At 39.8% G+C, this 26,964-nt stretch overlaps 1 protein-coding gene and 1 long non-coding RNA gene across 3 annotated transcripts in view; one reads left to right on the top strand and one right to left on the bottom strand.

Annotated features, from left to right (window-relative positions):
• LOC309395537 overlaps positions 1 to 17,007 on the top strand; it is a 448,057-nt gene extending 431,050 nt beyond the window's left edge. Inside the window, exon 2 of the long non-coding RNA XR_014175924.1 lies at positions 15,371 to 17,007. This is a non-coding gene — a long non-coding RNA (uncharacterized lncRNA). The remainder of the gene's footprint in view (positions 1 to 15,370) is intronic.
• Positions 15,837 to 26,964, bottom strand: part of CPE (carboxypeptidase E) — a 55,685-nt gene continuing 44,557 nt past the window's right edge. For both annotated transcript variants that reach the window (XM_081959872.1, XM_081959873.1), the window contains exons 7-9: positions 22,568 to 22,667; positions 19,831 to 19,949; positions 15,837 to 17,076 (exon numbers count right to left, since the gene is read on the bottom strand). In XM_081959872.1, coding sequence (XP_081815998.1) covers positions 16,978 to 17,076; positions 19,831 to 19,949; positions 22,568 to 22,667 — 318 coding nt within the window. In that variant the 3' untranslated portion in view covers positions 15,837 to 16,977. The remainder of the gene's footprint in view (positions 17,077 to 19,830; positions 19,950 to 22,567; positions 22,668 to 26,964) is intronic.

The raw sequence follows: 26,964 nt of genomic DNA, 5'->3' as shown, positions 1-26,964 counted from the left end.
CACCAGAATTGGAAGGAGCTCTGAGTAGTTTGCCCTTGAATAGAACTCTGCATTAACTCAGAGTTAATGAATCCAGGCTTTTTACACAGTGCCTCCTTTCCCAAGGAGAAGGTCTAAAACAGAAAACAAAACACAAGAGAATAGAGCAAAACAGAATTCACCTGATTTTTTAAAAAAATAAAAGATACATTTAAATTTAGCAACTATGAATGCCCTGAAGCTGCAGCTTCAGGTTCAACTTTCTGCACTAGTCGTGTTGCATCACACAGACCCCATCATACTGCAGGATGAAAAAAGAAAGAGACGAGTAGCAGCAGTTCCAGTTTGACTACGAGTCAATAGGAAAATAGCTAAATCTGTATAAGTAAATAGAACATAGAATAAACAATAAAACAAGTAAATGGATGCAAAATCCATACGCCATTAAAACTCTACTCTCTGTTTATACCCTTCAGTTAGCCCAAATACTTCATTACAGGGACTTGCGGTCAGGGGAGGCAGGGGACGCAGAGCCTCACGGCTCTCATCATGAAAAGAAAAAAAACGGAAAGGGGAAAAGACACACGTGATCCGATTCCCTGCCTTCCTCAGTCAACATGAAGGTGACCGCGGAGCGCGCTCTGCCGGCTCGCGCTCCACGGTCCCCTTCATGTTGACTCAGGAAGGCGGGGAATGGGACCATGTGTGCAGGAGGCTGAGGCTGCCGCAGCCTCCTGCACACATGGTCCCATTCCCCGCCTTCCTGATGACGTCACCAGCCTCACCAGCCATAAACCTCACCGCACGTCACTGCTTCATTATGCCTGAAGAACCTCAAATCCACTAAATTAAAGAATGTGTAAAAAAAAATCTGGGATCCATTATTCCTGTGGAATTAAAATTTCCGTACTCTTCAGACCAGGATTTTCACAAAAGTTATGATCACTGCGGCATCCCTGCAGTCATGCAATCATATTTTCTGATGCCCCTTCTCACAAGTAAAATCAATGGTGAAGTTTCTCCTGCTCCCAATTTATTATATTTTTGAATATAGGTACTGTAGGACCAGACCAGGCTGAGCCTGAGTGTTTGGTCAAATGCATCATCAGTCAGCAGTCCCTACGCCTCTAAAAGAGACTTAACTCCAGGCGAGGGGTGGAATTCAGCCTAGGTAAGAGGTTGGATGTGAGGTAAGTACAGAGCCTGCACAGAGGCTCTGGGAGGGCGAAAAACAGGCCTACCAGAAGTCCTGAAACGGGCCCGTTTCCAGCCTCCGGAGCCCGGGTGAGGCCGTTTTCACCCTCCTGAAAGCTTGAGGAAAGCCCCCGGAGCCTGGGAATGGCAAAAAACAGGCCTACTGGAAGTACCAGAAGTCCAAAATCAAGCCTGTTTCCGGCCTCCGAAACCCAGGGGAGGCCATTTTTGCCCTCCTGGAGGCTCAAAGAAAGCCTCCAGAGCCTGAGGAGGGTGAAAATTCCCCTCCCCACTGTGGTGCAGGAAGCTGACTAGGCCACAGCCCCAAGGCCATGCCCACCCACCAACTGGGCAAAGAACCGGCTGCTAAAAAATTTCAATCCCACCCCTAGTCCAGATCCCCTTGAAGTCCATTGGCTCTTATCTGATGCCAGTTTGCCTTGACCATGAATAGGTCAGATTTAGGTTGCATAAGCTGCATAGAATAAACTCGCAATAGTCTATCCTAGTTCTGGTTTCTTGTGCCTGACAGATACCTCAAATCTGCTAACTTAAATGATGTGTTAAAAATCCATTACCCATTACTCCTTGGAATTAATATTTCCACAATATTCAGAGCCATTTTATCCCCAAATCTCTGGTGTTTGCAGCATCCCCATGGTCATGGTCTGCCTAATTTTGCCACATGGAAACAGAGGGAGAATGTCATGGTCAAACATCAAATATCATCAGGAAGTGGCAAGGTGGAGGTGAAAACAAGAATTGGATGGGGAAATGTAATGTTCATTCAGTTTACATCAGAGTCTACTACCTTGTCTGAAAGGATGATCGAACAGGTCATAAATTGTCTGAAATCTTTAAAAATACAGAGCTGTTGTGTGTATTATTTTGTGGGGGAAGGATATATTAAGTTCTTAAGTTACACCACTCATCAGAAAATGTAAAGAAAAGAAACAAAAGTTCCTTTTAAAGGAAACTGGTGATATTTGTAAGCAATTCTAGATTGGCTGAAGGCAGTTTAAACAGACAATTGCTGAGTCTGATCCCGAAGCAGTTATTATTTTAGAAAAGCTTGATCAACAAACACCTTTTCACATTTCAAAACTTTCATGCACTTTCAGAATAATGTAGTTCAGCTGTCTCCAACATGGCATCTCTAGATATGCTGTTGATTAGACATCAATATGGTGTTAATATGTGAAATTGCTTGGATATGATGGTGATTTATAACACAGTTCCCATGTAATAAGGATTTCACAGATTTTGACTTGTTCCACTTCAAGTGAATACACAAATTCCTATTTTACTATATAAACTAGTTTTGTGAACCAGGAGACAAACCCTTGCGTAATGCAACCATACTCTTCCATATCATCTATCTTTATCCAATTGTTTATTTTAAATATTTCTGTCATCATAGTTATTTAATGTGCATGAAAGTTACAGTTAAGATTACAATATCATAGCCGGTTTTTAGATACAGGAGTACTTAATAAACTCTCTAAGCTTTTTCTTCTAGTTCAGCAAGACCTTCTTATAAATGAACATATTATGTGAAAGTACTGATGTCTTCAATTTTGTAAAATAGGATATCCTGTTTGATTTCTGATTTAGTAGTACTCAAGGAAGAGGTACTTCCATTTGCAATAACTCAGTTGAGTGTCCATTGGCGTTTTAATATTTGTACATACAGCATTCATTGAAAGATGAAGAGTTATTCACTTTAAACTATAACTGTGCTTCCTAAAACATGGGAAAGACCAACCACACACTAAAGTAACTAAATGAACTTCAGTTTTCAAGACTGTATGTTTGATCTAAGCAGAGAAAAAGTCAAATATGATCAATGGTTTCTAAAAGTTTTGTAACTAAATGGGCTAACTTAAAATTGGTCAATAAACTTTGGTGATGTAGTATTAAAGATAACTTCATAATAGCTGGCAGAAGAGTCACTTAGGACTTTACAGGGCAGATTAAACCTCATACATATCTAATCCCTCAAGGACAATGGACAAATTCCATGAGATGAATACTCATTTCCATAGGCTTTAGAGAAAGACTGCTAGACCCTGAGATGATCTAAGGTGGAGCTGTCAAACTCCTGGCCCATGGGCCATATGCGTCATGAGCTGGCCATGCCCACACCCGGTTTAGCGAAGGAAAAAAAAGTCCCGATACATCATGTGATGCCACCATGACAATGTGAGTTTGACACCCTTGATCTAACCATATGGTTATCAGGTGATTCTTGGGAATGAAGGCTGACTTGGATTGGTAATGATGTGCTATTGATAGATGGTTGCCTATGTCACATTATTTGTTCACTGTCTTGTGGCAGAAATGGATGGGTTTCATATGTCTAGAATGTGGATTATAAATCTGATCATTTGGAATGGCAATGTAGTAATGGAAATTAGCATGAGTCATGGTTGATGCTTTAAAACTTGGCTCATTCTTATCCTTCAGACCAGTGGTGGGTTGCAATTTATTTCGCTACTGGTTTGTTGTGCGTGTGTGCACGCTCGCTCGCATGATGCTTCTGTGCATACGCAGAAGCATCTGGGCGGGTGGACGGACCTTCCTGCCACCGTGCTACTGGGTTTGCCCGATCAGGGGCAACCAGCAGAAACCCATCTCTGATTCAGACCCAGATGACAAAATAGAAAAACTATAGGGAAATGGAAAAAATGCTGAGAAATATCCTGGAAGGTTGCATTTGTTTACTTATGTTTTAGGTGCTTGCATGGTATCCTGATACGATGGACCGACAATCAAATTATCCGTTTTCCAAACACTTGCTGTCCAAGTTGCACATTTGTAGATTGCAGGGACAGAATACATGCAGATGGGATTACTGTAGATATAGTTGTGTACAAACCACAATCTATACTCAAGGAGAGATTACCATGAGCCTAAGATATATGTTTTTTGCATTATCTTCAGACTCATCTTCAACCTATCCCAGGTTTCTTATAGACTTTCTTGTTGTGCCTATATATATATAGCAGTATGGCTTGCAAAATACTTACGTTGCTACTGCAATTTCATTCATGCTTTCTTGCCTGAAGGCAAGAAAAAAACAGCTGGCAAGTCAAACCTGCCTTTGCAGTTTACACCTATTTTGAAGTGACTCTGCTGGTTACCAACAAACTTCCAGGTCCAGATTTAAAGTCCTAGTCAGTAGCTATAAGAATGAAATGGCACTTCATTGGGTTTTAATAGCCATGTAGTAATATCTTGCACTAATAACTGTAGGTGGAAATTTGCACAGTATCTAACTAAGCTCCCCATTTATGAATTTATATGCTATTGATGAGTTCCTAAGGCTGGAGAACTGGCTTGTGCTCACTTAACCGAACCTGTTTTTTCTTCTTCTTAAATTAAGCATCATCAATGGGAAAATAGCCACTAATCACTCTCTGTAATGTGAAATTCTGTTGACTTAATGCTTAAAACAGAGGGCTGAACTGCTTGTCAACTAATATATGACAAGAAGTAAAGTAGGAAGCATACAGTGAAGTGGGATCTTTCCTACTGTTCTTTGCCATTGCTTTACCTATTAGTTGGCTATCTTTGGGTAGAGGCATGGTGCCCTTTTGAAAGAGTGGGGCACTGAACAAAACAGGAGAAATGATTGATAATGAGCTAACAGCATTCCCTAGTAGTGCTCCAAGGGATAGACAATTCTGGCCCCAAGTAACCTAGGATTCCATTTCTGAGCTTAAGGCTGGTAAAATGTGGACCTCAACGAAGGACAGGCAGACTAGTGCAAACTTGTACAATTATGACTTGACAGGTATCATGCTGGCACTTAGTACTTCCCAAACAGCAATAGAGGAGGCAAAAATAATATTGCCCTCTCCACAAAGACAATGTACTGTAAGTAGCTATGGAGCTTATTTTTATAAACCCTTGGGAACTGCAATTGAATGGGTGTGATCCTGGGACCACTATCTGGTCAAAATGTCCATTGCAGTATCTTGAGCAACCTAAAGAAATAATTAAAAGTAGTAACAAGCTCTAAATAGATGTTCATCAGGCACCTGCTTAGTACATGGGAACCATCATGAAATACATTAGTCAAGTGCCATGTGGAAAGAAACTGTTCTGACCGAGGCTTCCCAAGAGCAGGAAACAAACTCCTTGTCCAAACCAAAACCCCTTTTAGTAATTTACTGTGAATTCTGCTCAGTCACACCCAACAAAGTCTTTCAAGGGAGGATTTACAGCCACAGACCTTATCTGGCTTGGAGAGCTGTCAGGCCGATATCTGCAAAACTTGGCAAGGAGTCTCGGAGAGTCACGGACCATTAAGTGAACAAATTGTCTCCTGCAAACTCCACTCCCCTTTCGCTCCTCTTTTATTTCCTATGGGAGGGGCCATTCATCGTCCATCTGTGACCTTACACCCAAGTTGACCCCTGTTCCTTAGCTGTTCCCTTCATCCGGCAACTCTGCACATGTGCACACTGGGAACAGGCTCCAGCTGTTCTTCTGCCTCACTGATGTCTGACTCTGAAGGCAGTTGGTAACTGGCTTACAGCTCTGTCCCTCTCTCTGCCTCCAACACAGAGCCCTCATCAGAGCCTTCCCCAGACTCCAGGACTGGTCCATGTTCCTCCCCAACCTCCTCACTGTCTGAATCTGCTGCCAAGTCCGCTGGCTGCTGGCGGGCCACAACAGAAACCTCTACAGCAGCCAGATGTCCAGAGTACTCTGCAATCCAAGTCAAAATGGCCATGGAGGACCGTGCCAGTGACCAGACAGGAGGGGCTATGCTTGTGACAACTTGACATTATACAAAGTAATTTTTATTCTCCCACTGGCTACAGTTTCCTGTAACTCCCCCTACAGCAACTGGCCTAGCACAATTCAGATGCCCACTTGCAGAATTCCTTGTCAGCAAAAGTCACCTGCACAGGTATCAAACCTAAAGCACATAAAAATTGCAGGTTCAGATAGGGAGGAACCCACATTCAAGAGTGAAGGCCGATTATATCAAAAGTGCTGGTATGTCCTGTCCTAATAGGAAAGCTCCAAAGTTTATTACACATTGAACCCTCGGTGTACATAAAAACTAAAGAAATTGTGTTCCACTAACCTCTACATATGCATTACTCACTGTGGATGCTGGCACGGGAATGTAACCTTGTGTATTAAAAATGGTTTGAAATCATACTAGAAACCAATTGCTATACTGTATACATGGAAGGATACTGCCCCTTAGTGGTCAGTGAGCAGAACAGAATCTACAGCAGGAGAGATATTCTGTTACATTATGTTAGTCTTTAAAAAAGTGCTGCCACCTTCTTTCTGATTTATAATGCAACCTAACACTCCGGTGAAAAAATCTAAGCATCTGAGATAAACGCCTGAGTGCCTGAATATCTAAACAATACCCTTGCTTCAGGTTAAGCCTCAAGCTTGCTTCCCGCAAATAGCAGCTGAAGTAGTAAAACCATCCCCAGATAACTCTGTTTCACAGAAAGTTAAGATGGTCCTTTTCTGTCTGAAATCTCATTTTAGACAAGTGTTTTTAAACATGGTGAGGGGTTGATCAAAGAGTAATGTCACCTTGAAAGTGAGGTGCAATCCCCAAGGGAGTTTAACCGGCCCAGTAAGGGTACAAAAAGGGGTATGGCAGGGTTGCATCCTGTCCCCCTCCCTCTTTAGCTTCTATATTAATCCCCTGATTTATCTTTTACAGAACCCTGATTTCCATCCTCCTAACCTAGCACAACGCAAAGTGCCAATTCTCTTATATGTTGATGATGCCGCTATCATTTCACAAACCCCTGTAGGACTGAAGAGAGCAATTAGGGCAACACTCGGCTATTGCAGGCAAAACAAGCTGGTCCTTAACTTTGATAAATCAAAATTTTTAGTTTTTGCTAAAAGACCAAGCCAATACTCCTGGAAAGTAGAAGGACATAGTTTGGAACAGGTTAGAACATTTAGATACCTTGGGGTGGTTTTCCACTTGCAAGGGACATGGAAGGCACACCTGGATCACACATTGCAAGTAGCCAATAGGTCCTCAAATGCAATTAAACATTTCTTTTATACAGGTGGAGGTCAGTTAGTACCTGCTGTCTTAAAACTTTTTGAAGCAAAAACATTGGCACAAATTCTACATGGGGCATGAACAGGAATCATTGCAAAGAAAGATTTGCTAGAAACCATACAAACTAAATTCTTGCGAGGCATCTTAGTTGCACCCAACGGAACTCCAAATACCCAGTTAAGAATTGAAACAGGCATGCCTCAAATTCAGGTAAGAGCCTGGTAGGTGATGATCATTCATTGGCTTAAAATGCATTTCTTTCCAGAGCGGACTGACAATTTACCCTCCCCCTGGAAACAGGCAATTGATCACAAACTGGGTTCTTATGGGCTCTCACCGTTATTATTAATGTCCCTAGGCTTTGATCAAGCAAAGCAAGTAGTAATTAATAGAATGAAGGACATGGAGTTCCAAGAAGAACTAAATAGGTTGCTTCTCCACAGTAGGGACAGAATCAAACAGGGTGTGTGGGAATCGGCAAGATATCTAAATGATCTGATCTTCCCAAAACAAAGAATAGCTTTCTTCAGAGCCAGATTTAACATTCTTCCTTCAGCACTCCTCCAGGGCAAGTATCAGAGAACACCTAGAGCAGAACGGGTTTGTATATGTGGTAAAGGAGAAGTGGAAGATAATTCACATGTTCTATTACACTGCAAGCTATACAGAGCTTGTAGGTCTGCACATATTTTCCCCTTATTAGAGAGATTGCCAGGGAGGGCAGACAATTTTTATCTAGGCTTTCTCCTCCAGGATACTAAACCAGTTGCCACGTATGCAGTGGCAAAGTTCTGTGCTGCTGCAATGTCCATAAGAAAAAAATTGGCTACAGAAGTATAGTTGTCATCTTGTACCAATTATCTGGACATATCTCTAACAATCTTTGGACCATTGTATTTACTCCTATACTTAACGGCGTTGCACCCAGGTAAACCAGGGAGTGACCCAAACAATCTGAGAACATGTATGTTATTTTTCACGTCTAATGTCAATACTTTTTAATTATATCTTAATGTCAGTACTTTTTAACATATTGTAAAAACTAATGTGTATTGCTGGTCTTTGACCGTAATAAAAATGTATTATACATACATTTTAGACAAGTGCTTTTAAACATGGTGAGGGGTTGATCAAAGAGTAATGTCATGCCTAGATTATTTTAAATTATAGACTTAATGATTCTGGCTAAGAAACTATCCCTCATGGGGATATATATTCCATTGTTTTCAGACTGTATCGTTTGAATCGTTTCATTTTCTTGTTAGCAGGATCTCTGCCCTGAAATTTCTGAAGAAATCCTGCCCAGGGAAGAAACATATTTATTTGCAGGGGTTTCAAACTGACCGCTCGTGCCCAGGCCACGCCCACCCCAACCAGAAGCGGCATTCTGTTGGTTCAGACCAGTTTGCCCGAACCGATAGTGGAAATCGCCCCCTGCCCCCCGCCCCAGCTCTATGCCATCCCATTTAGGCCCCTTTTTAAGCCAAAGCACACGTGTGGAAGGCTGAGCAGATGGAGGCGCTGACATTTGCGAACCGGTAGGGAAGATAAGTGAATATCCCAGCTCCAAGAAGGGGAGAACATCACAAAACGTCATGCGATGGCAACAAGACGCTGGGAGTTTGACACCTGTGATTTATGGAAAAGAAGAGCAATAAGAGACAAAAGTCTTATGCACAAAACACTAAACGACCCGAGGAAAGCTGAAGTGACTAAGTAACCTTAGGACTGCCTCAACATTTTCTTTAATCCTGTCTTTTCAACAATTCATTACAAATTAAAAACACATTATAAACATTAGTTAAGTATAAATTAATTATTTAAAACATAACTCAACTCTCCAAAGCCTGAAATTGAACCGGAAGGTAAATGTTATGATTTTTTTTTTTTATGTTGAAGAATGGTTACTAGACAATGGAGAATATCCAACAAACATACTGTGACCTGCTTTAATATTATATATAAACAGTACACATTTAGAATAATCCTGCAGCCTAAGTATTGGCACTTTCTACAAATGAAATGAAAGGTCACAAACAGACTAATCTGAAATGTCTTTTGTTGGCTAAAAGGGCAGAATTATCATTTTTCATTTCCAGAAGTAATATCACAGATATTATTATTTTTCTGTCAGTTTAAATTGGAAGAAAATAGACCTACAATATATCAGCTCCAGGCTTTTTTGACTATCTGATTCTGGGGCAATTATATATTTTGTAAAAAATTATCTTTTCATTTCTTAGGTTTGTTTTTTTATTGGTACAATTATATAAATAATGTGACCATAACATTATTCTAGCTCTGTTTACAAAATAGATATGCCAACATTTCTTATATGGGGAAGAAAGCTTGTTTTTCTTTTTAAAAATCTGTATGATCAGTTGACCTCATTATCTATGCCATATTTGGCTTCATCTCAACCAGAGCTTTCAAGAATTGTTACATGCATTGTTATATTGCTTCAGGATGACTACTATATCCAAATTTAAAGTTTACGTATAATCTCCAGCTCACATGCTATTAATTATATACTAGGGCTTGCAAAGCCTTTGAAAGAAAGATTTCACAATCCCAGGAGGAACACACATACAACATATTGTTTTGAATAGTTAAAGCAATTGCATCATTCACAAAATTTATAAGACTACAATGCAATCTGCTTCTGGCTGGGCCTAGCATATCAAATCTTCTGTATCAATATTCCTGATCATGTGCTAGCTCAAACAAGAATGGCTACCCTTCAATTTCCCCCCTTTTGCTTCACTTTTCTCTAGACTTGGCTTATACTTCTACAACTTATCTTGCTTGGGCCACACTGAGGGAAGAGGAATTTTCTTGAGCTGCATGTGTGTGTGTGTGTCTGTGTCTGTGTTTTGTCTGTGTGTCTCTGTGTGTTTTGTCTGTGTGTCTGTGTGTGTGTGTCTGTGTCTGTGCGTCTCTGTGTTTTCATAGATTTTCACAAGTATAGGTATGCCGGTCTTGGCGTATTCGGGTCTTTTCCCGTGTAAGATTGACAGTATCTTGGTGACGTTTCGATGAGGTCACGCTCATCATCTTTAGGCTGGTGCCTTTGAGTTCGTGCTTGTGCAAGCAAAGCGTGATCAGAACTGCCGTTTTTCTATAAATATAGGTGGGTGGGTGTGGAATGTTGGCTTTGTTGCTTTAAACGGGTTGGTTGGCTGTGTTGTCACATCTTGATTGGTTGATGGAATTGATGTTTGGTGAGGGTGATTGGTGATGGTGTCCTGTGTTGTTCTGGCTCCTGTGTCGGTTTTTGTGGCTGGGACTCGTTTATTGACTTGGGCTAGTTTCCAGATGTCTGGTAGGCGGGAGGTATCATCACATTTATTCATGTTGTGGGGGTGTTTCTCTATTTCGATAGCTTCCATAATTATTCTCTTGTTGAAGTGTTCAGTTTTGAAGATTAATTTGGTTCCTTTAAAATCAATTTCATGTCCTGTTGCTTTAAGGTGCTAGAAAAGGGAGGAAGTTTTTTTCTTTTTTTCTGACTGCATTCTTGTGTTCTGCGATGAGTGGGTTTATTCTCCTATTAGTTTGTCCAATGTATGTGGTAGGGTAGATTTTGCATGGTATTTCATAGACTCCTTGGTTTTCTAGCTGGATCTTGTCTTTGGGGTTTCTTAAGATGTTGGCTATTTTTTGGTCAGTGCTGAAGCTGTCTTGATATTGTGCTTGTAGAGAATTTTGCTGATTTTATCTGTGGTGCCTTTGATGTAAGGGAGGAGGGTGATGCCGTTGTCCTGTTCTATGTCTCGATTCTTGGGGGGAGTCTCCCTTTGGATTAAGTTGGTAATTGTTTTTCTTTGTAATCCATTGGAGATTAATACATTTGTGAGAGTGTGTAATTCAGTTTTCAGGTGGTCTTTGCTGGCTAGGTGTTTGGTTCCAAAGATGAGGGTCTTGGCTACAGAGTTGATCTGTGCAGGGTGGTGATGGGATTGTGCGTTTAAGTAGTGGTTGGTGTGTGTTTTTTTCCAGTAGATTGTGTGTCCTAGGGAGCTATTGGTTTTTTGTAGATTAGGACGTCCAGAAAGGGAAGTTGGTTGTTTGCTTCTATTTCCATAGTGAATTGTATTTTGGGGTGTAGGCTGTTGAGATGTGTGAGGAAGTTGTCCAGTTTTTCTTTCCCGTGTGGCCAAATCATGAAAGTGTCATCAACATATCTAAGCCAGAGTTTGTGTTTGTGTTCAGATTTATTTAAGGCGTTAGTTTCAAAATGTTCCATGTATAAGTTTGCGATGACGGGTGAGAGGAATGATTCCATGGGTGCTCCTTCTATCTGTTTGTATCTTTGTCCATTATGGATTAAGTATGTGTTGGTTAGGCATCTTGCCAAATTCCTGGCCAAACAACTTCAACCCTACACAGAATCCATCACCTCACACGTACAAAACTCACTCCACTTCATAGAAACAATAAAGAAACAAAACCTACAACCCAGCGACTTACTCATGAGCTTCGATGTCATATCCCTCTTGACCCAAGTGCCTATAAAAGAAGCCTTGACAGCTATCCAGAACAAACACAACCCCCCCTAAACACATCCTGGACCTGACCAACCACTGCCCAACTAACACATACTTCATCCATAATGGACAAAGATACAAACAGATAGAAGGAGCCCATGGGATCACCCCTCTGACCCGTCATCGAGATAAAGGTTCTTTCCCTTTATAAACAGATCTGTTCTTGACCCCTTCTCCTAAAACTAAACTGAAATGGAGTAGTTTAAAGCTGAGCAAACTGTTCTCAAAGACAACAGTCCCAAAGCTTAGTAATGCTAGGATCATTCATTTTTTTCATTTTTTCTTTTTCTTTATGGCTGCTTTAACTTGCTTTTCCCTCCACTCCTTTTTTTTAAAGCATAGCAATTAAAGTATAAAGCAGGCAAGAGAAGATGGGAGGATGATTCCTGCTCATGGTGGCTGTATTGAACTATCCCTCCCTATCTCTCCTTCTTTATTCTCTTTCTTTTTTTTTCTCTTCTTGTAAGCAGATTAGAAGTCAGACAGGAAAAAGTTTTTTTAAAATATGGGGTGATATGATTAAAAGCTAGAGCAAGAGATAGAAATAAAGGGAATATTACATTTTTAGTTGATAAAATGGAAGTAATAATGAGAAATAGGCAGAATAATTGAATAATGATAGATTGCAACCTAATATAGAAGTGTATTGTAATGGGATTTTCATAAGTTGATTGAATGTAATAATAATTCTCAATTTGATTAGTTTTGTTTATGTTGGAATGTATGGTGCCAAGATGCCACACTGTTCACGCATTGATATTTTTATAAATAAAAAATAAAAACTTTTAAAAAGAGAGAACAAACCTCTTCTTTCCACACCCTTTCCCCTGCTTTAGCATAATTCTCAAACTTCTCCTCCTCCTTTGCCTAACGAACCCCTTCCTCAAGCCAGCCCTGCTCCCGTTCTTGATGATTACAGCCAAATACTCAAAAGCTTCAGGCACTCAACCCCATTTAAAGCTGCAAAGTCTTTCACTTCAACCAAGTCTGTGTTTTTTTTTTTTACTGCACACTTGAGAAGTGGAACTACCAGAGGCAGCTGCAGCTCCTCTGAATGCCAGAACGGAGCAATCGTATCAGGCAAATAAATTCTTCCACTTAGTATTATCATTGCCACAAAGTTAATTTGTAAAAGTATCGTACTAGGCAGTCTAAGAGAGATTCAAAGGCATAAGAGAGAAGAGAAAACCATTGCATTTTGAAATTTCATTTGTGGATAGATCTGAAGATTGCAGACAATGGATGTTCAAAACTATTGAGAGCGATTGGAGCCTGGAAATGCATTGCTGTAACTTGTCAAACACCTGACTTTGATGGGGCCTCCCTTACCCACAATGGCAATTATGAGGAATGAGGAGGCCTCAAATGTGGAAGTACTTGTTCATGGATGTTGTGTTTTCTTGCGAGAAATTATAGCTGAGGGTTTTGAAGAAGGTGTCATGTTCAATAACCATTTTTATGATGTTCACAGAAAAGTAGCTTATGTGTTATTTGTGTTGGAATGATCACAACACCTTTATTAGGAAAATTTCAGAGAAAATTAAACACTGTAGGTTGCAGATTAAAATATTGGTAATTACTATTAACTATTTTTTTATTGCTTTGTTAAAGCTAAAACTTTATCCCAGCAATTGTCAAATTCCTATTGTGGTTACTCCCATTCTACATTTGGCAAACTGAAACAGAAAGATAGCTTGTTGAAATCAGGGAGTCCATGTACCTCTCTCCATCCATTCAGTTGTATTAATTGGAAGAGTACAGATAATGTGTACTGCTATTGTGCAGGTTAATTTCAGAACTCTTGATTTGCAAAAGATTTTTGACCCACAGAAAGGCAAGAATCATGATTTTTTTTCTTGGGAGTGGCCCTGTTGAGTTGATCTTCAACATGAAGGATACACATAAAAAGAATTCTAATATTCCTTTCTTGAGTATTGGTAACTTCAAATGACTTCCCTGTTTTGGCAAAGGGTCTTTTGAAAGGTTTTATTTATGACAACCCTCAATTTCTGGTATTAATTGCTTCATTCTTTGCTTCATTCTTTGATAAATTGATTTATAGCCAGTGATGTTTGTAGAAGTGGTTTGCTTTGGTTACATATTTCAATAAAATTACTCCGTTTTCGGTTATTGTTTAGAGTTTAGCTTATCCAGTCCCAGAGGCCTAAGTGTGCTCCACAGATATGACTAATGTATGCGTTCCTGTAACTTCAAGATATTTAATATTTCAGTATTTAAGAATGCCAAATGATGCGTAGGTCTCGTAGAGAAAATAATTCCTTCTGAGCATTTGACAAACCCTTACATCAGGGGTGGGATGCTGCCGGTTTTGCTACCGGTTTGCAACCTGTGCGCACGTGTGCTGTTCCATGTAAATTGTTCTTCGCGCATTGGCAGAACAATTTACAATGAACTGTGCACACGCAGTCATTAAAACCAAATTGGCGGCAGCCCAGCGGCGGCGAGGGAACCAGTTCAGGGGTGTGGCAGGCCTGGGTCACTGCCGGTTCTGCGACCCAAGCCTGAATTCCACTATCAGTTCAACCGAACTGGGCCGAACCGGGAGCAACCCACCTCTGCCCTATATTTTCATTTGTGTGAAACGGATGTCATGTGAGGATGGCAAGAAAATATTGAATACTGACCTTAAGCACCGTCCCAAGAGGAAAAGAAAGGGGGGGCACAAAACTTTTCTATAAAATATCTCAAGCCATCTGATAAATTGAAAGCAAAGGGTTAAGTAGACTTTTTAATTGTAAGATAATTTGTGCCTTTTAAAACCAAACACTGAATTCCTTACGTCATAAACCTATTTTACAGCCTTGCATATTTTAGCAATTCAATAAACCTTTTACAGATAATCCAGAAAGTCCAGTTGATGTCACACTTTGTACTGATTAGTTTTCCAGGCAACCTTTTACTACTATGCTACCTAAAATCCTAGAGACACCAGAGACTAAGAATCCAGAGTACGCGAAGAAAGAACTTTTCATTCTCTTCACTTTTCTTCTAGGGATGTTTCAGGTATGAAGCATATTGGGGAAAAGTGTGACTTCAAAATCCACTGCTGCTCACTTACAATACAATACAATAGCAGAGTTGGAAGGGACCTTGGAGGTCTTCTAGTCTAACCCCCTGCCTAGGCAGGAAACCCTATACCATTTCAGACAGATGGCTATCCAACATCTTCTTAAAGACTTCCAGTGTTGGGGCATTCACAACTTCTGGAGGCAAACTGTTCCACTGATTAATTGTTCTAACGGTCAAGAAATTTCTCCTCAGTTCTAAGTTGCTTCTCTCCTTGATTAGTTTCCACCCATTGCTTCTTATCTTGCCCTCAGGTGCTTTGGAGAATAGTTTGACTCCCTCTTCTTTGTGGCAACCCCCTGAGATATTGGAACACTGCTATCATGTCTCCCCTAGTCCTTTTTTTCATTAAACTAGACATACACAGTTCCTGCAACGTTCTTCATATGTTTTAGCCTCCAGTCCCCTAATCATCTTTGTTGCTCTTCTCTGCACTCTTTCTAAAGTCTCCACATCTTTTCTACATCGTGGTGACCAAAACTGAATGCAGTGTTCCAAGTGTGGCCTTACCAAGGCATTATAAAGTAGTATTAACACTTCACGTGATCTTGATTCTATCCCTCTGTTTATGCAGCCTAGAACTGTGTTGATTTTTTTGGCAGCTGCTGTACACTGCTGGCTCATATTTAAATGGTTGTCCACTAGGATTCCAAGATCCCTCTCACATACTTGCAATATGTACGTAATTTAAAACAAGGACAGGTGTCATCTACCAATAGCATAAATGTGGGAGGAGCCAGTGACAAGAAATGCTGAAAAGCTACTAAAATATATATTGAAACTAGGGCCGGGATTGCTTCAGAGCAGGGCAGAACACAAAACCGCTCTGTCTCTGGAGCATCGTAAAGCAGCTATGCCACAAAATCCCCCGATAAGACATAGCTACTTAAAATGTTGCAGTAAATGTGAGCTTCCACCCATCCTGAAACACTTTTGAGGTACCAAACTTTAAAGTACTGCACAAGAAACGTCAGATATTCGTTTATTTTGGCAAAATGAGTTTTGCCGTTTAGGCTGATCCTGCTATCCACCGTGAGCTAGTTACAATGAAAAGCAGGTTGCTCCCCTAAGTGCTAGTGTCAATTTAAACAACCATGGTTCGTCTGGAAATTTCTCTATTTCAGAGGAAGTACCCTTACAATCCAAATGACCGTGTTTAGCAATGGTGGAATTCAAGATGGGTGACCAGGAAATAAATTCCACTGAACCTAGAGAAATTGCTTCTCATAGAAAACAAGTTCACATTTTTGATTTTTAAGAGTATGATTTTACAATCCATATTAAAGGAAGCAGCTGAGGGATCAGTTATGGGAGGAACTTTCTCTTCTTCATACAAAGAATATGGAAGCTTTCTTACGAAAACCATGTATACTTAATGCATACAGTTTCTGAAAAACAGGATAACACAAATAATATATTGCAAGCACAAGAAAGGAGTAATATACACTTACTATATGCTAACTGTTTATCCATCCAGAATTTTTAATCCGATTACCACGTTACTTAGGAACATTAATGAACACAACAAGAGAAAAAAAATGTACTATTTTTTCTTAAGAACGATGAAAGCCATTTCCATATGAGTAGTATAAGTTATACCCAAGTACTTGGATTCTTATTTTATATGGCTCTTCCACAGAAAAAGTTTTTTAATTGTTATGTACAACACTAAATTCTTATCATATATATTTTCAGTGCCGTTATGAGTTAGCTTTTTTTTAAAAAAAACTAATTAGGTTTACCTGTATGGACAAATATTTGTGGCAGTTGTTGTAAGTGACTACTAATTATTACAGCTTTTTAATGTACTTAACCTGCATATTTAGGATAGTAAAACACTCGAATTCACAGTCACTTTAGAGAAAGGACATATTTTTGGGGCATCTGCCCTTCAAGTTGAATATGTAGGACAGCGAAAATGACATAAAAGGTTCCAGCAATATACTTTTATGGAGAATATGTTATTGGTATTTAAAAAAATTACTCAGCCCACCCCAAAGTTACATATTATGAGCTACACAAAATCTAAAATGTAGGGACTTTTCACAGTACATTACACTAAATGAACACAGAGTAGATTAAAAGATGTGAATTCTGAACTTCTGCTTAAAAATTTAAAGTTTCTGACATCATCTTCCACCATTCCATTAGCTCTTCTTTTTCCTCTTCTTTTCTTTCAGACAATGACTCCAAGTCAAAATCAACCTAGAAAGAGGAAGCAAACATGAATTATAATATGAATCTAATTCATATCTAACATGAATTCTTAATTTATAAGTGAAAAATTGTATTTATTAGGTAAAAGTATATATACACATACACTAGATTTACCGTATTTTTCGGAGTATTAAAATGGACCAGAATATAAGACACGCTAAGGTTTTGAAGAGGCAAATTTTTAAAAAGGTTTTTGCACTCTGCAGACTTCCCAAAAACGGCCCGTTTTTCATGAAAACAGGCCCATTTATTTGCAAAAAAAGGGCATGAATAGCCTTTAGGAGGCTTGTAGAGGAGTCCTGGGGGGGAAAATGGCGTGTTTTTCATTCATTTTTGCCCTCCCCAGCCCCCAGGAGCACTCTGGAAGCCTCCAAAAGGCTCTGCACGGCCATTTTGGTGAAGGGGGCAGGGTTTCAAAAAGCAAAATATGATGTATTCCATGTACAAGACGCACCCAGGTTTTCAGCCTCTTTTTTGAGGGAAAAAGGTGTGTCTTATACTCCCAAAAATATGGTAAGTCCATTTCCTCACTAGAGACTTACAGCATTGTCTCAAATTACCCAGCCATCACTGGATGGACAGCAGACAGATGCAATGATGATGATTCTAGAAAATCTGCCTTAGAATACAACTGAAATCAATGAGAATCATAACTAATGTAATTCTGACTTATTTCAAGAACTCTGCATTAAGTATGCATCTGTCTGAATCCTGTTAATTGGAAGAGCATCCCACTGAAATATCTGAGTCTGCAATCATAAACATTTTGCTAAGAAATAGTGGGTAATGCTTCTGAGCAAGTATATAGCATATTTTTCTGAGTATAAGATGCACCTTTTTCCCTCAAAAAAGAGGCTGAAAATCTGGGTGTGTCTTATACACTGAATACAGAATTTTTTTTGCCTCCCGAAACCCCGTCCATTTCACCAAAATGGCCATGCATAGCCTTAAGGAGGCTTTCAGGGTGTTCCTGGGGGCTGGGGAGGGCAGAAATGAGCAAAAAACAGGCCATTTTTTGCTCAATTTTGCCTCCCCCCCCCAGTCCCCAGGAGCATTCTGAAAGCCTCCTAAAGGCTATGCATGCCAGTTTAAAATAACTGGCCTGTTTTCATGTAGAGTGCAAAAAGTTTTATTTTAATTTGCCTCTTCAAAATCTTGGTTCGTCTTATACTCCGGTGCATCTTATACTCCGAAAAATACAGTAAGTTCTTGTAGGCATATTTTCTATATGATGTCCGTTCTTTTTTTAAAAAAAAAATCCTATATCTGCACCACCTTCTTATTAAATCTTACTAAATCTGACCTCTCATGAAAATCACACTAAAGCAGGAATACCTTTGGGATAAGGGTTAGAGATGACTAGATTCTTTTTGTATCTAGAATTTTCTTTTAGCGGAAAAGAGAATTTAGAGAAAGGTTTCCAATTCTTTTAGCTAACCACCTTTTAAGATAGAAATGAACTAAAAATCTTCTGTAATAAAAACACCAAGCTAAGCAAAAACCAAGTTCTTCTCATTTTTAATTCAAACCATGTATATGGTTCATGTATAGCAAACTCTTGATTTTTGGATATTTCTGCATAAACATGACTTAAAAAATGAATTGTTCTCCCACCAAGTCCTAAAGCTAGATAAAGTGAACACTTAAACAAATGAGCATTGCTCATTTATTCATTGAGGCAAAACTACATATAAGTGCATGACAAAAGTATGTGAACCTTTGCTTAGATCATGTGAAGTAATAGTACTGCTTTATACTGCACTGGTAAGATACTTGGAATATTGCATCCAGTTTTGGTCACCAAAATACAAAAAAGATGTTGAGACTCTAGAAAGAGTGCAAGAATGAGGAAAGAGGAAAGATGGTAAGGGTTTTGGAGACTAAACCACATAACGAAATAAGGAGAAATTTCCTGATGGGGGAATAATTAATCAGTGGAACAGCTTGCCTCCAGAAGCTGTGGTTCGTCCATTACTGGAGGTTTTCGAGAAGAGATTGGACATCCATTTGTCTGGAATGACATAGGGTCTTCTCCTTGAGTAGGGCATTGGACTAGAAGATCTCCAAAGTCCCTTTGAACCCCATTATTTTATGTTTTAGTAGTTGATGGGCTCCCTCCCCTCTCAATAGAGGAATAATAGCAGCAACTCAACATTTCTGAAAATTGTTGATCAGTCCTGTATGCTCACTTGGAGAAATTTCAGCACATTTCTCCTTACAGGCTCGGGGATGTTGATGGCTTCCTTGCATGAGCTGCCCACTTTGGGTTCTTGAAAAACATTTCTACAGTATTAAAGTCAATGTTATATCTAGTTTTAGGAATCGTGTGGAGAGAAAAAATCACATTTATCACATTCATGCCTGTGCAGAAATATTTAAAATTCAAATGAGTTCACAAATTTTTAAGCACCACTGTATCTGGCCTAGATTTGAAGGACTGAATTAGATTTTTGTCTCTCTTTTGATTAGAATTTTTCTTCTTTTGTCATCTGCTTACTGTAATCATTGTAATATGTTTTCTTTTATTCACTGTAAAACCACTGCTGATTCTTTCCTACATTGTATTATATTTGTTTGCTTGTCTCTCTCTCTATTCCTTTCTGACAGTTTTTTTTAATCTTCTACATAAGAAATACTGAAAATATTTCAGAGTTCCAATGAAACGTGATGTACAAAACATTAAAAAAAACATTAAGATAGGAGTGGGTTTTATAAGTTAAATGCAAAAATGGTACCACTTACCCTAATAGCAGGACTGAAGGGAACAGCCACTTTTTTAGTGATTGCTAGATAGCCAGGTGCTGAAGCTGTCACTTTATAATTTCCAGGTACCAACAGTCTCCAGTAATCACCATCCTTTGCTAAGGAAAGAAGAAAGATGTTGCTATTTTTAAAAAACTTTTAGGAACATGCTTAACTGGCACTGAAATATATTTTCTAATTAGGATCTCAGGATGCAACTGGGACTAGGTGCAAAAAGAGTGATTTTGGAAAGGGGAAGAAAAACCCAGTATATTTTTGTTCTTCCCATCTTCAAGCATGAAAACATAAAACCTTCCTTTATTTTCAGACATTCGCAAGCATTAGTAATTTTGCTCATGAGTGTCTTAATATAATACAAGGATTTATATTTATTTTTTCTGTAAATCAGACACCTGGATCAGGTGATAACAGAAAGGACTGCAATTTTGCAAATGTCAATTTTAATAGAGCAGATCTGATTGACTGAGAGGAAGCAACTTCATCCCAATTTATCCAGTTCTGAAATAAAATGTAAAAACCTTTTTTTCAGTTTCTTTTATATAGGAATTCAACACAGTTTTCTCCACCCATTGGCCAACATTTGAAAGGTATCATCTATTTTCATAAGAGGCCACTAATCATGAACATTTTGTCCATTAAAACTAGTTTTATTAAATTGTGGTCTTCCAGTTATAGTTAAATGGAGGCATAAAGATTTGAATTTCTGAACTGAGATTCAGATTTCATCCTGAATGAAACAGGAAAATGGGCTCATTCTAGATAAGTCTAACAATGCTATTTTCTATATCCAATGTTAATTTTAAAAACCTGAACACACACACACACACACACACACACACATGTTGTTAGTGGAAACACTGCTTTCCTTTTTGGTGATGCCTATCCATATGAAAAAGAACGTTTTGGCCATTACAAGTTTTCCTCAGTTGCACAAAAGGCTAAGATTGTTTTCGCAATTATTCTTCTACTGATATATTCTTTGATTTCCAAAATCATACAGGTGAAACTCGAAAAATTAGAATATTGTGCAAAAGTTCATTCATTTCAGTAATGCAACTTAAAAGGTGAAACTAATATATGAGATAGACTCATTACATGCAAAGCAAGATAGTTCAAGCCATGATTTGTCATAATTGTGATGATTTTGGCTTACAGCTCATGAAAACCCCAAATCCACAATCTCAGAAAATTAGAATATTACATGCAATCAATAAAACAAGGATTGTACATAGAACAATATCGGACCTCTGAAAAGTATAAGCATGCATATGTACTCAGTACTTGGTTTGAGCCCCTTTTGCAGCAATTACAGCCTCAATGCGGCGTGGCATGGAAGCTATCAGCCTGTGGCACTGTTGAGGTGTTGTGGAAGACCAGGATGCTTCAATAGCAGCCTTCAGCTCTTCTGCATTGTTTGGTCTCATGTCTCTCATCTTTCTCTTGGCAATGCACCATAGATTCTCTATGGGGTTCAGGTCAGGCGAGTTTGCTGGCCAATCAAGCACAGTAATTCCACGGTCATTGAACCAGGTTTTAGTGTTTTTGGCAATGTGGGCAGGTGCCAAGTCCTGCTGGAAAATGACATCAGCATCCCCATAAAGCTCATCTGCGGAAGGAAGCATGAAGTGCTCCAAAATCTCCTGGTAGACGGCTGCATTGACCCTGGACTTAATGAAGCACAGTGGACCAACACCAGCAGATGACATGGCTCCCCAAATCAACAGAGACTGTGGAAACTTCACGGTGGACTTCAAGCATCTTGCAGTGTGTGCCTCTCCATTCTTCCTCCATACTCTGGGTCCTTGGTTTCCAAATGAGATGCAAAAGTTGCTCTCATCAGAAAAAAGGACTTTGGATCACTGAGCAACAGACCAGGTCTGTTTTTCTTTAGCTCAGGTAAGACGCTTCTGACGTTGTTTGTTGTTCAGGAGTGGCTTGACAAGAGGAATACGACATTTGAAGCCCATGTCCAGGATCCGTCTGTGTATGGTGGCTCTTGATGCACTGACTCCAGCCTCAGTCCACTCCTTGTGAAAGTCCCCAACACTTTTGAATGGCCTTTTCCTGACAATCCTCTCCAGGCTGCGGTCATCCCTGCTGCTTGTGCACCTTTTTCTTCCACACTTTTCCCTTCCACATAACTTTCTGTTAATGTGCTTTGATACAGCAGTTTGGGAACATCCAACTTCTTTTGCAATTACCTTTTGAGGCTTTCCCTCCTTATGGAGGGTGTCAGTGATGGTTTTCTGTCAGGTCAGCAGTCTTTCCCATGATTGTGATTCCTACTGAACCAGACTGAGAGACCATTTAAAGGCTCAGGAACCCTTGGCAGGTGTTATGGCTTAATTAGCTGATTAGAGTGGGACACTTTGAGCCTAGAATATTGCACCGTTTCACAATATTCTAATTTTCTGAGATTGTGGATTTGAGGTTTTCATGAGCTGTAAGCCATAATCATCACAATTATGACAAATCACGGCTTGAACTATCTTGCTTTGCATGTAATGAGTCTAGCTCATATATTAGTTTCACCTTTTAAGTTGCATTACTGAAATAAATGAACTTTTGCACGATATTCTACTTTTTCGAGTTTCACCTGTATGTAAGGATTGCATCCTACCCACCCACCCCCCGAAAATATAAAAGGATATTGCTATATTCATCCATGTATCAGCATTCATCAAATGTCTCAATGTGGTACATATGAATAACTTACCTGATGTAATATCATGGTTTATCCCCTCTACAGAAACTGTGGCATTAGCAATGGGATTACCCTGAAGATTTCTAACAAATCCTTTTATTCCTCGATGTATCTTAAAAATAAAGCACAAAAAAGTCTTGATATTTCTCTAAATAATATATTTACAAAAGAAAAGAGAAGAAAGAACGTAGAACGATTCACCACTATTCGCTTCCTATTAAAGTTAGCAGTTTCACTCTCAGAGAAAATGTCTGTACTGTTTGTTTGTTTATTGGATTTATATGCCGCCTTCTCCCAAAGGACTCAGGGCGGCATACAACATTTATTACAAAGGTTAAAAAGGAAATTAGATAGAGTATCCAAAAACAAACCCAATTAATATTAACAATAACATTTTAAAAATTAGATTAAAATTAACAATTAAATCAATCATTTATTTTATTTTGTTCAGGGCAGGCCGGCTTGCTGGAAAAGCCAACTTTTTAGGGCGCGTCGGAAGGACCAGAGGTTGGGGATTACGAGAAGTTCTAGGGGCAGCTCATTCCAGAGGGAAGGCGCTCCCACAGAGAAGGCTCTCCCCCTGGGGGTCGCTAGCCAACACTGTCTGGCCGATGGCACCCTGAGGAGGCCAACTCTGTGGGATCACACTGGATGGTGGGAGGCTACTGGTGGCAGTAGGTGGTCTCGCAGGTACACTGGGCCTAAGCCATGGAGCACTTTAAAGGTCATCATTAGTACCTTGAATCGCACCTGGAAAACAACCAGCAACCAGTGCAGGCCACCTAAAAGTGTGTAACATGGGAGCACCTAGGTACCCCCACAATAATCCGCGCAGCCGCATTCTGGACCAGCTGTAGCCTCCGGGTGCTCTTCAAGGGCAGCCCCGTATAGAGAGCATTGCAGTAGTCCAGGCGAGAAAGGACGAGAAAGGATGAGGGCATGAGTGACTATGCACAGAGCATCCCGATCCAGGAAGGGGTTCAACTGATAATCTCATTTCAGATCACTGTCAGTATTAACAGTGATGGGTTCCTACCGGTCTGGATTGGTTATGCTAAACTGCTAGTAGTTTGGCAGTCTGGGTCGCTGGAACCGGCAGCCTGCCACGCCCCTGAACCAGTTATCCGGGTGACACCATGGGCGTCGCCATCTTGTTTTTTGCTTCTGTGCATGCGCAGAACAACTTTTATTGCACTGCGGGGCATGCACACGAGCAAACCGGCAGTAGTGCCTGCCAGAACCCACCCCTGGTATGAACATGTAATGTTTAGAGCAGGTGTCTCCACCCTTGGCAACTTTAAGCCCAATTCAAAGCTGGCTGGTTGGGAATTCTAGAAGTTGAAGTCCGCCAGGCTTAAAGTTGCCAAGGTTGGAGACCCCTGGTTTAGAGCCTGTTGCTGATAAATACAGAGCTAAATTGCTTTATATTGCTAAATACTTATTTGACTTTAAAAATCTCTAATTATTGTTTCCAGGAAGAAGGCAGTGGGAAACCACTTCTGAAAACTTTGCTAGGAAAACTGCAAGGACTGTTTCAGGAGTCAACAGTATCATGAAGGTACAGCTCCTCCCCCCTGCTTCACATTTTAGTCAAGCTGATGAACTGGCTACCAGATTCAGAACAAACCACAAAATTAAAGTAACCTTAGCTTGTGATTTTTAAAACATGGCCAAGTTTGAAAGGGAGTTGATAAAACAGGAAACAAAATAGAGACTTCCTCATTTAACTGCATTTTGTGCAAAGGGGATGTGTGTAGACACAGAAAAAGTATTTCCCAGTTTAGAAACTAAAATATAACTGTGTAAATATGGCCATCAACATAAATACACCCATTCTTTCATTTAGTGGTTGGGGTGAGTTTTTAATCAGTGGCTTCATATGTGAAGCTTTGGACTCATCGCTGAATATCTGATTTCCTTATTCACAGAATTGAGAATTAGGTTCTCAAAGGATCACTCTAATCTCATTTCAGAAGTCAATATATTTGCTTAGTTATTGTTGTGGCCCAGCAGCGGCCGGCTGACCTGTTGGTGGACTCTGACAGCTCAGACCATTATGGGACTGCCCTGGAGGATGAGGAAGACTCTGGGGGGTGTTTGGAGTCAGAGCAGGAACTAGAGAAGCCTGTTGGCCACCAGGTGGCATCTGAGTCAGGGAGCAGTGAGGAGGAACAGAGGGAAGTTGTCCCTGATGTGCATAGACGTTGAATTGATAAGAGAAAGGAACAACTGTGGAGAAGACGTCATAGAAGAAAGTAAGGACAGCTGGTTAAAGGTGTGGCCCCTCCCAAAAAGTTTATAAGTAGAGCGATGGGAAGGGAATCTTTGGAGGAAACAACAGTCCATATTTGAGACGTTGCGAAAGCCTTCTGTAAATTTTATCTTGTGTTCGTGAAGATAACTTTCTAGGCTCCCAGCCAAGGGGTGGCTTTATCTATGTAATTAGTTGTGGCAGACAGCCAAGCCTGGGTCTGCATATTCATTGGAATCACGGGACAGAACATAAGGCTGTTATCCCAATTAGTGTAATTATATAATTTTAACACTTGTAGAACAACAAAAAGGAGTTATTTTTAGACCCTTTATCAATATTTGAGTAAAGCAGCTATGTTGATTTTCTTTTCTGAAGTTGTGCATCTTTATATGTGTTTGTGTTTTTGTGTTTCTGCGGTTGTTCCATATGTCTATATGTGTGCACTGGGAAGCATGTTATGGGCTTCATATGACAATTCTGGATCGCGTGACTAGGACCAGGCTTCTAGACTACATCAGTCACCAGTTTCAACTTGCTCCCAGCTGCCTCTTCTAGCAGAATGCACTGGGAAATTTTCTTTTTCACCATCTTCAGCACGAGGCCTATTTTTCATTTCCACCTTTCTTTGTCTTGTAATACCAATTCCGTTTCCTGTTCAGTTTTTAGAAAGATAGCGTGCTGACAAACAAAAATTGTAAGAATAAAAAGTCCAAGTATGATACAAGTTGGCCCAAAGAATCTTAATATAAATATAGAACTACATGTAGATAGTTGGTGGACTGAAGAAATAAGTTTCCTGTGCCGACTGGTTCCTCATGAGCCTTCCAACTGTAGAACAATGAAAAAAGCAAGTACATTATGAGAAATTGATAGTGATTGGGTGCCATGAATTGAGGGGTCCCAAAAGGGTCATCTTTAGGTTACAGAATGCATCTGGTTACTAAGACAAATTTAGGAGAAACATTGGTAACTTTCTATAAGAGCCAGATAGTTCTTAGAAGTAGATACAGTGAAATCATATGTGATTTATACATGTAGGTAACTTGTCATCAGAGTATAAGTAGAAAATCTTGGGCACAGGAAGATCTCTATATGTTCAGGGTTTGTCTTCGTAAGATTCCTGCTTGGCCAGAAGTCAGGTGCTGTCAGGTGCGAAGGATCAAGATTATACATTCAAAGCTTTAATGCTTAAGCCTATATTTAGCAAACTTTGGCACTTTTTCCAATTGCCTCATGGTATCTCACAGTCAGCTGTCAATTTCAGAATTCTCCTAGGTTTGCGATTATATATAATGTAACAAATCTTTCAATTTGAACTATTCTTCCAAAGTAGAAACTGAAGTCAGATGCAAATAAAAAATTCAAAATGATGTCTGTGAATTCTGATTTCAACCTTTAATTTATTTCTCCTTCAAATCAATCCCAATTTTGTATAATTATAGCCATGCAGAGAAATCCTAACACTTGCTTCTCTCCTGCCATACATATTTCAAAAATAGATTCATTGGGCTTAATGGGATCTAGCTTATGTGTTTACACATGATGAGCTGTTCACTAGGCTTTCTAGCAGTTCTTTAAATCTCAACATGAGGGATGCAATTGTAATATTTATTCTTCAAATGCAACATTGAGTATCTACCCTTTGCCACAGAGAAAAGGTTGGTTGGTTGGTTGGTTGGTTGGTTGGTTGGTTGGTTGGTTGGTTGGTTGGTTGGTTGGCTTCACTACAAGGACAGGAAACCTGCAGTGCTCATCTCCAAGTCCTCTTTATTCAGGCATCACTCTCCTGTCTGACCTTGACTTCTGAAAACTGACAGTGCTTTCTATACATTTTGTCATGGCTCGGGATTCAGATGACTCTGGATCAGAAGCCACTCCAGCTTGAGCCAGCAGACTGTGAACCTCAGAAGAGATCAAATCATGAATCAGTTGAGACTGATCAAACAGAGGCATTGTCAGAATAGATGGAACAGATAAGATACAGCTTTCAAACCTTCAGATTCAGCAAGTAAAGATTCTCATTGAGGCTCCTTGGCAAGCAAGGGGGTGACTGTCTTAATCAGAGGACAGCTGGCTGCGTAATGATTTAAGTGGTGGCCTTGTTTCTCTATTGGAAGTCCAATTTCCTGTATCTGGCATATTGTTTCTGTATATT

The sequence above is a fragment of the Natrix helvetica genome (genome assembly GCF_964273705.1).
Source record: "Natrix helvetica genome assembly, chromosome: 7".
Classification (NCBI taxonomy): domain Eukaryota; kingdom Metazoa; phylum Chordata; class Lepidosauria; order Squamata; family Natricidae; genus Natrix; species Natrix helvetica.
This window is presented reverse-complemented; position numbering and strand designations above follow the sequence as displayed.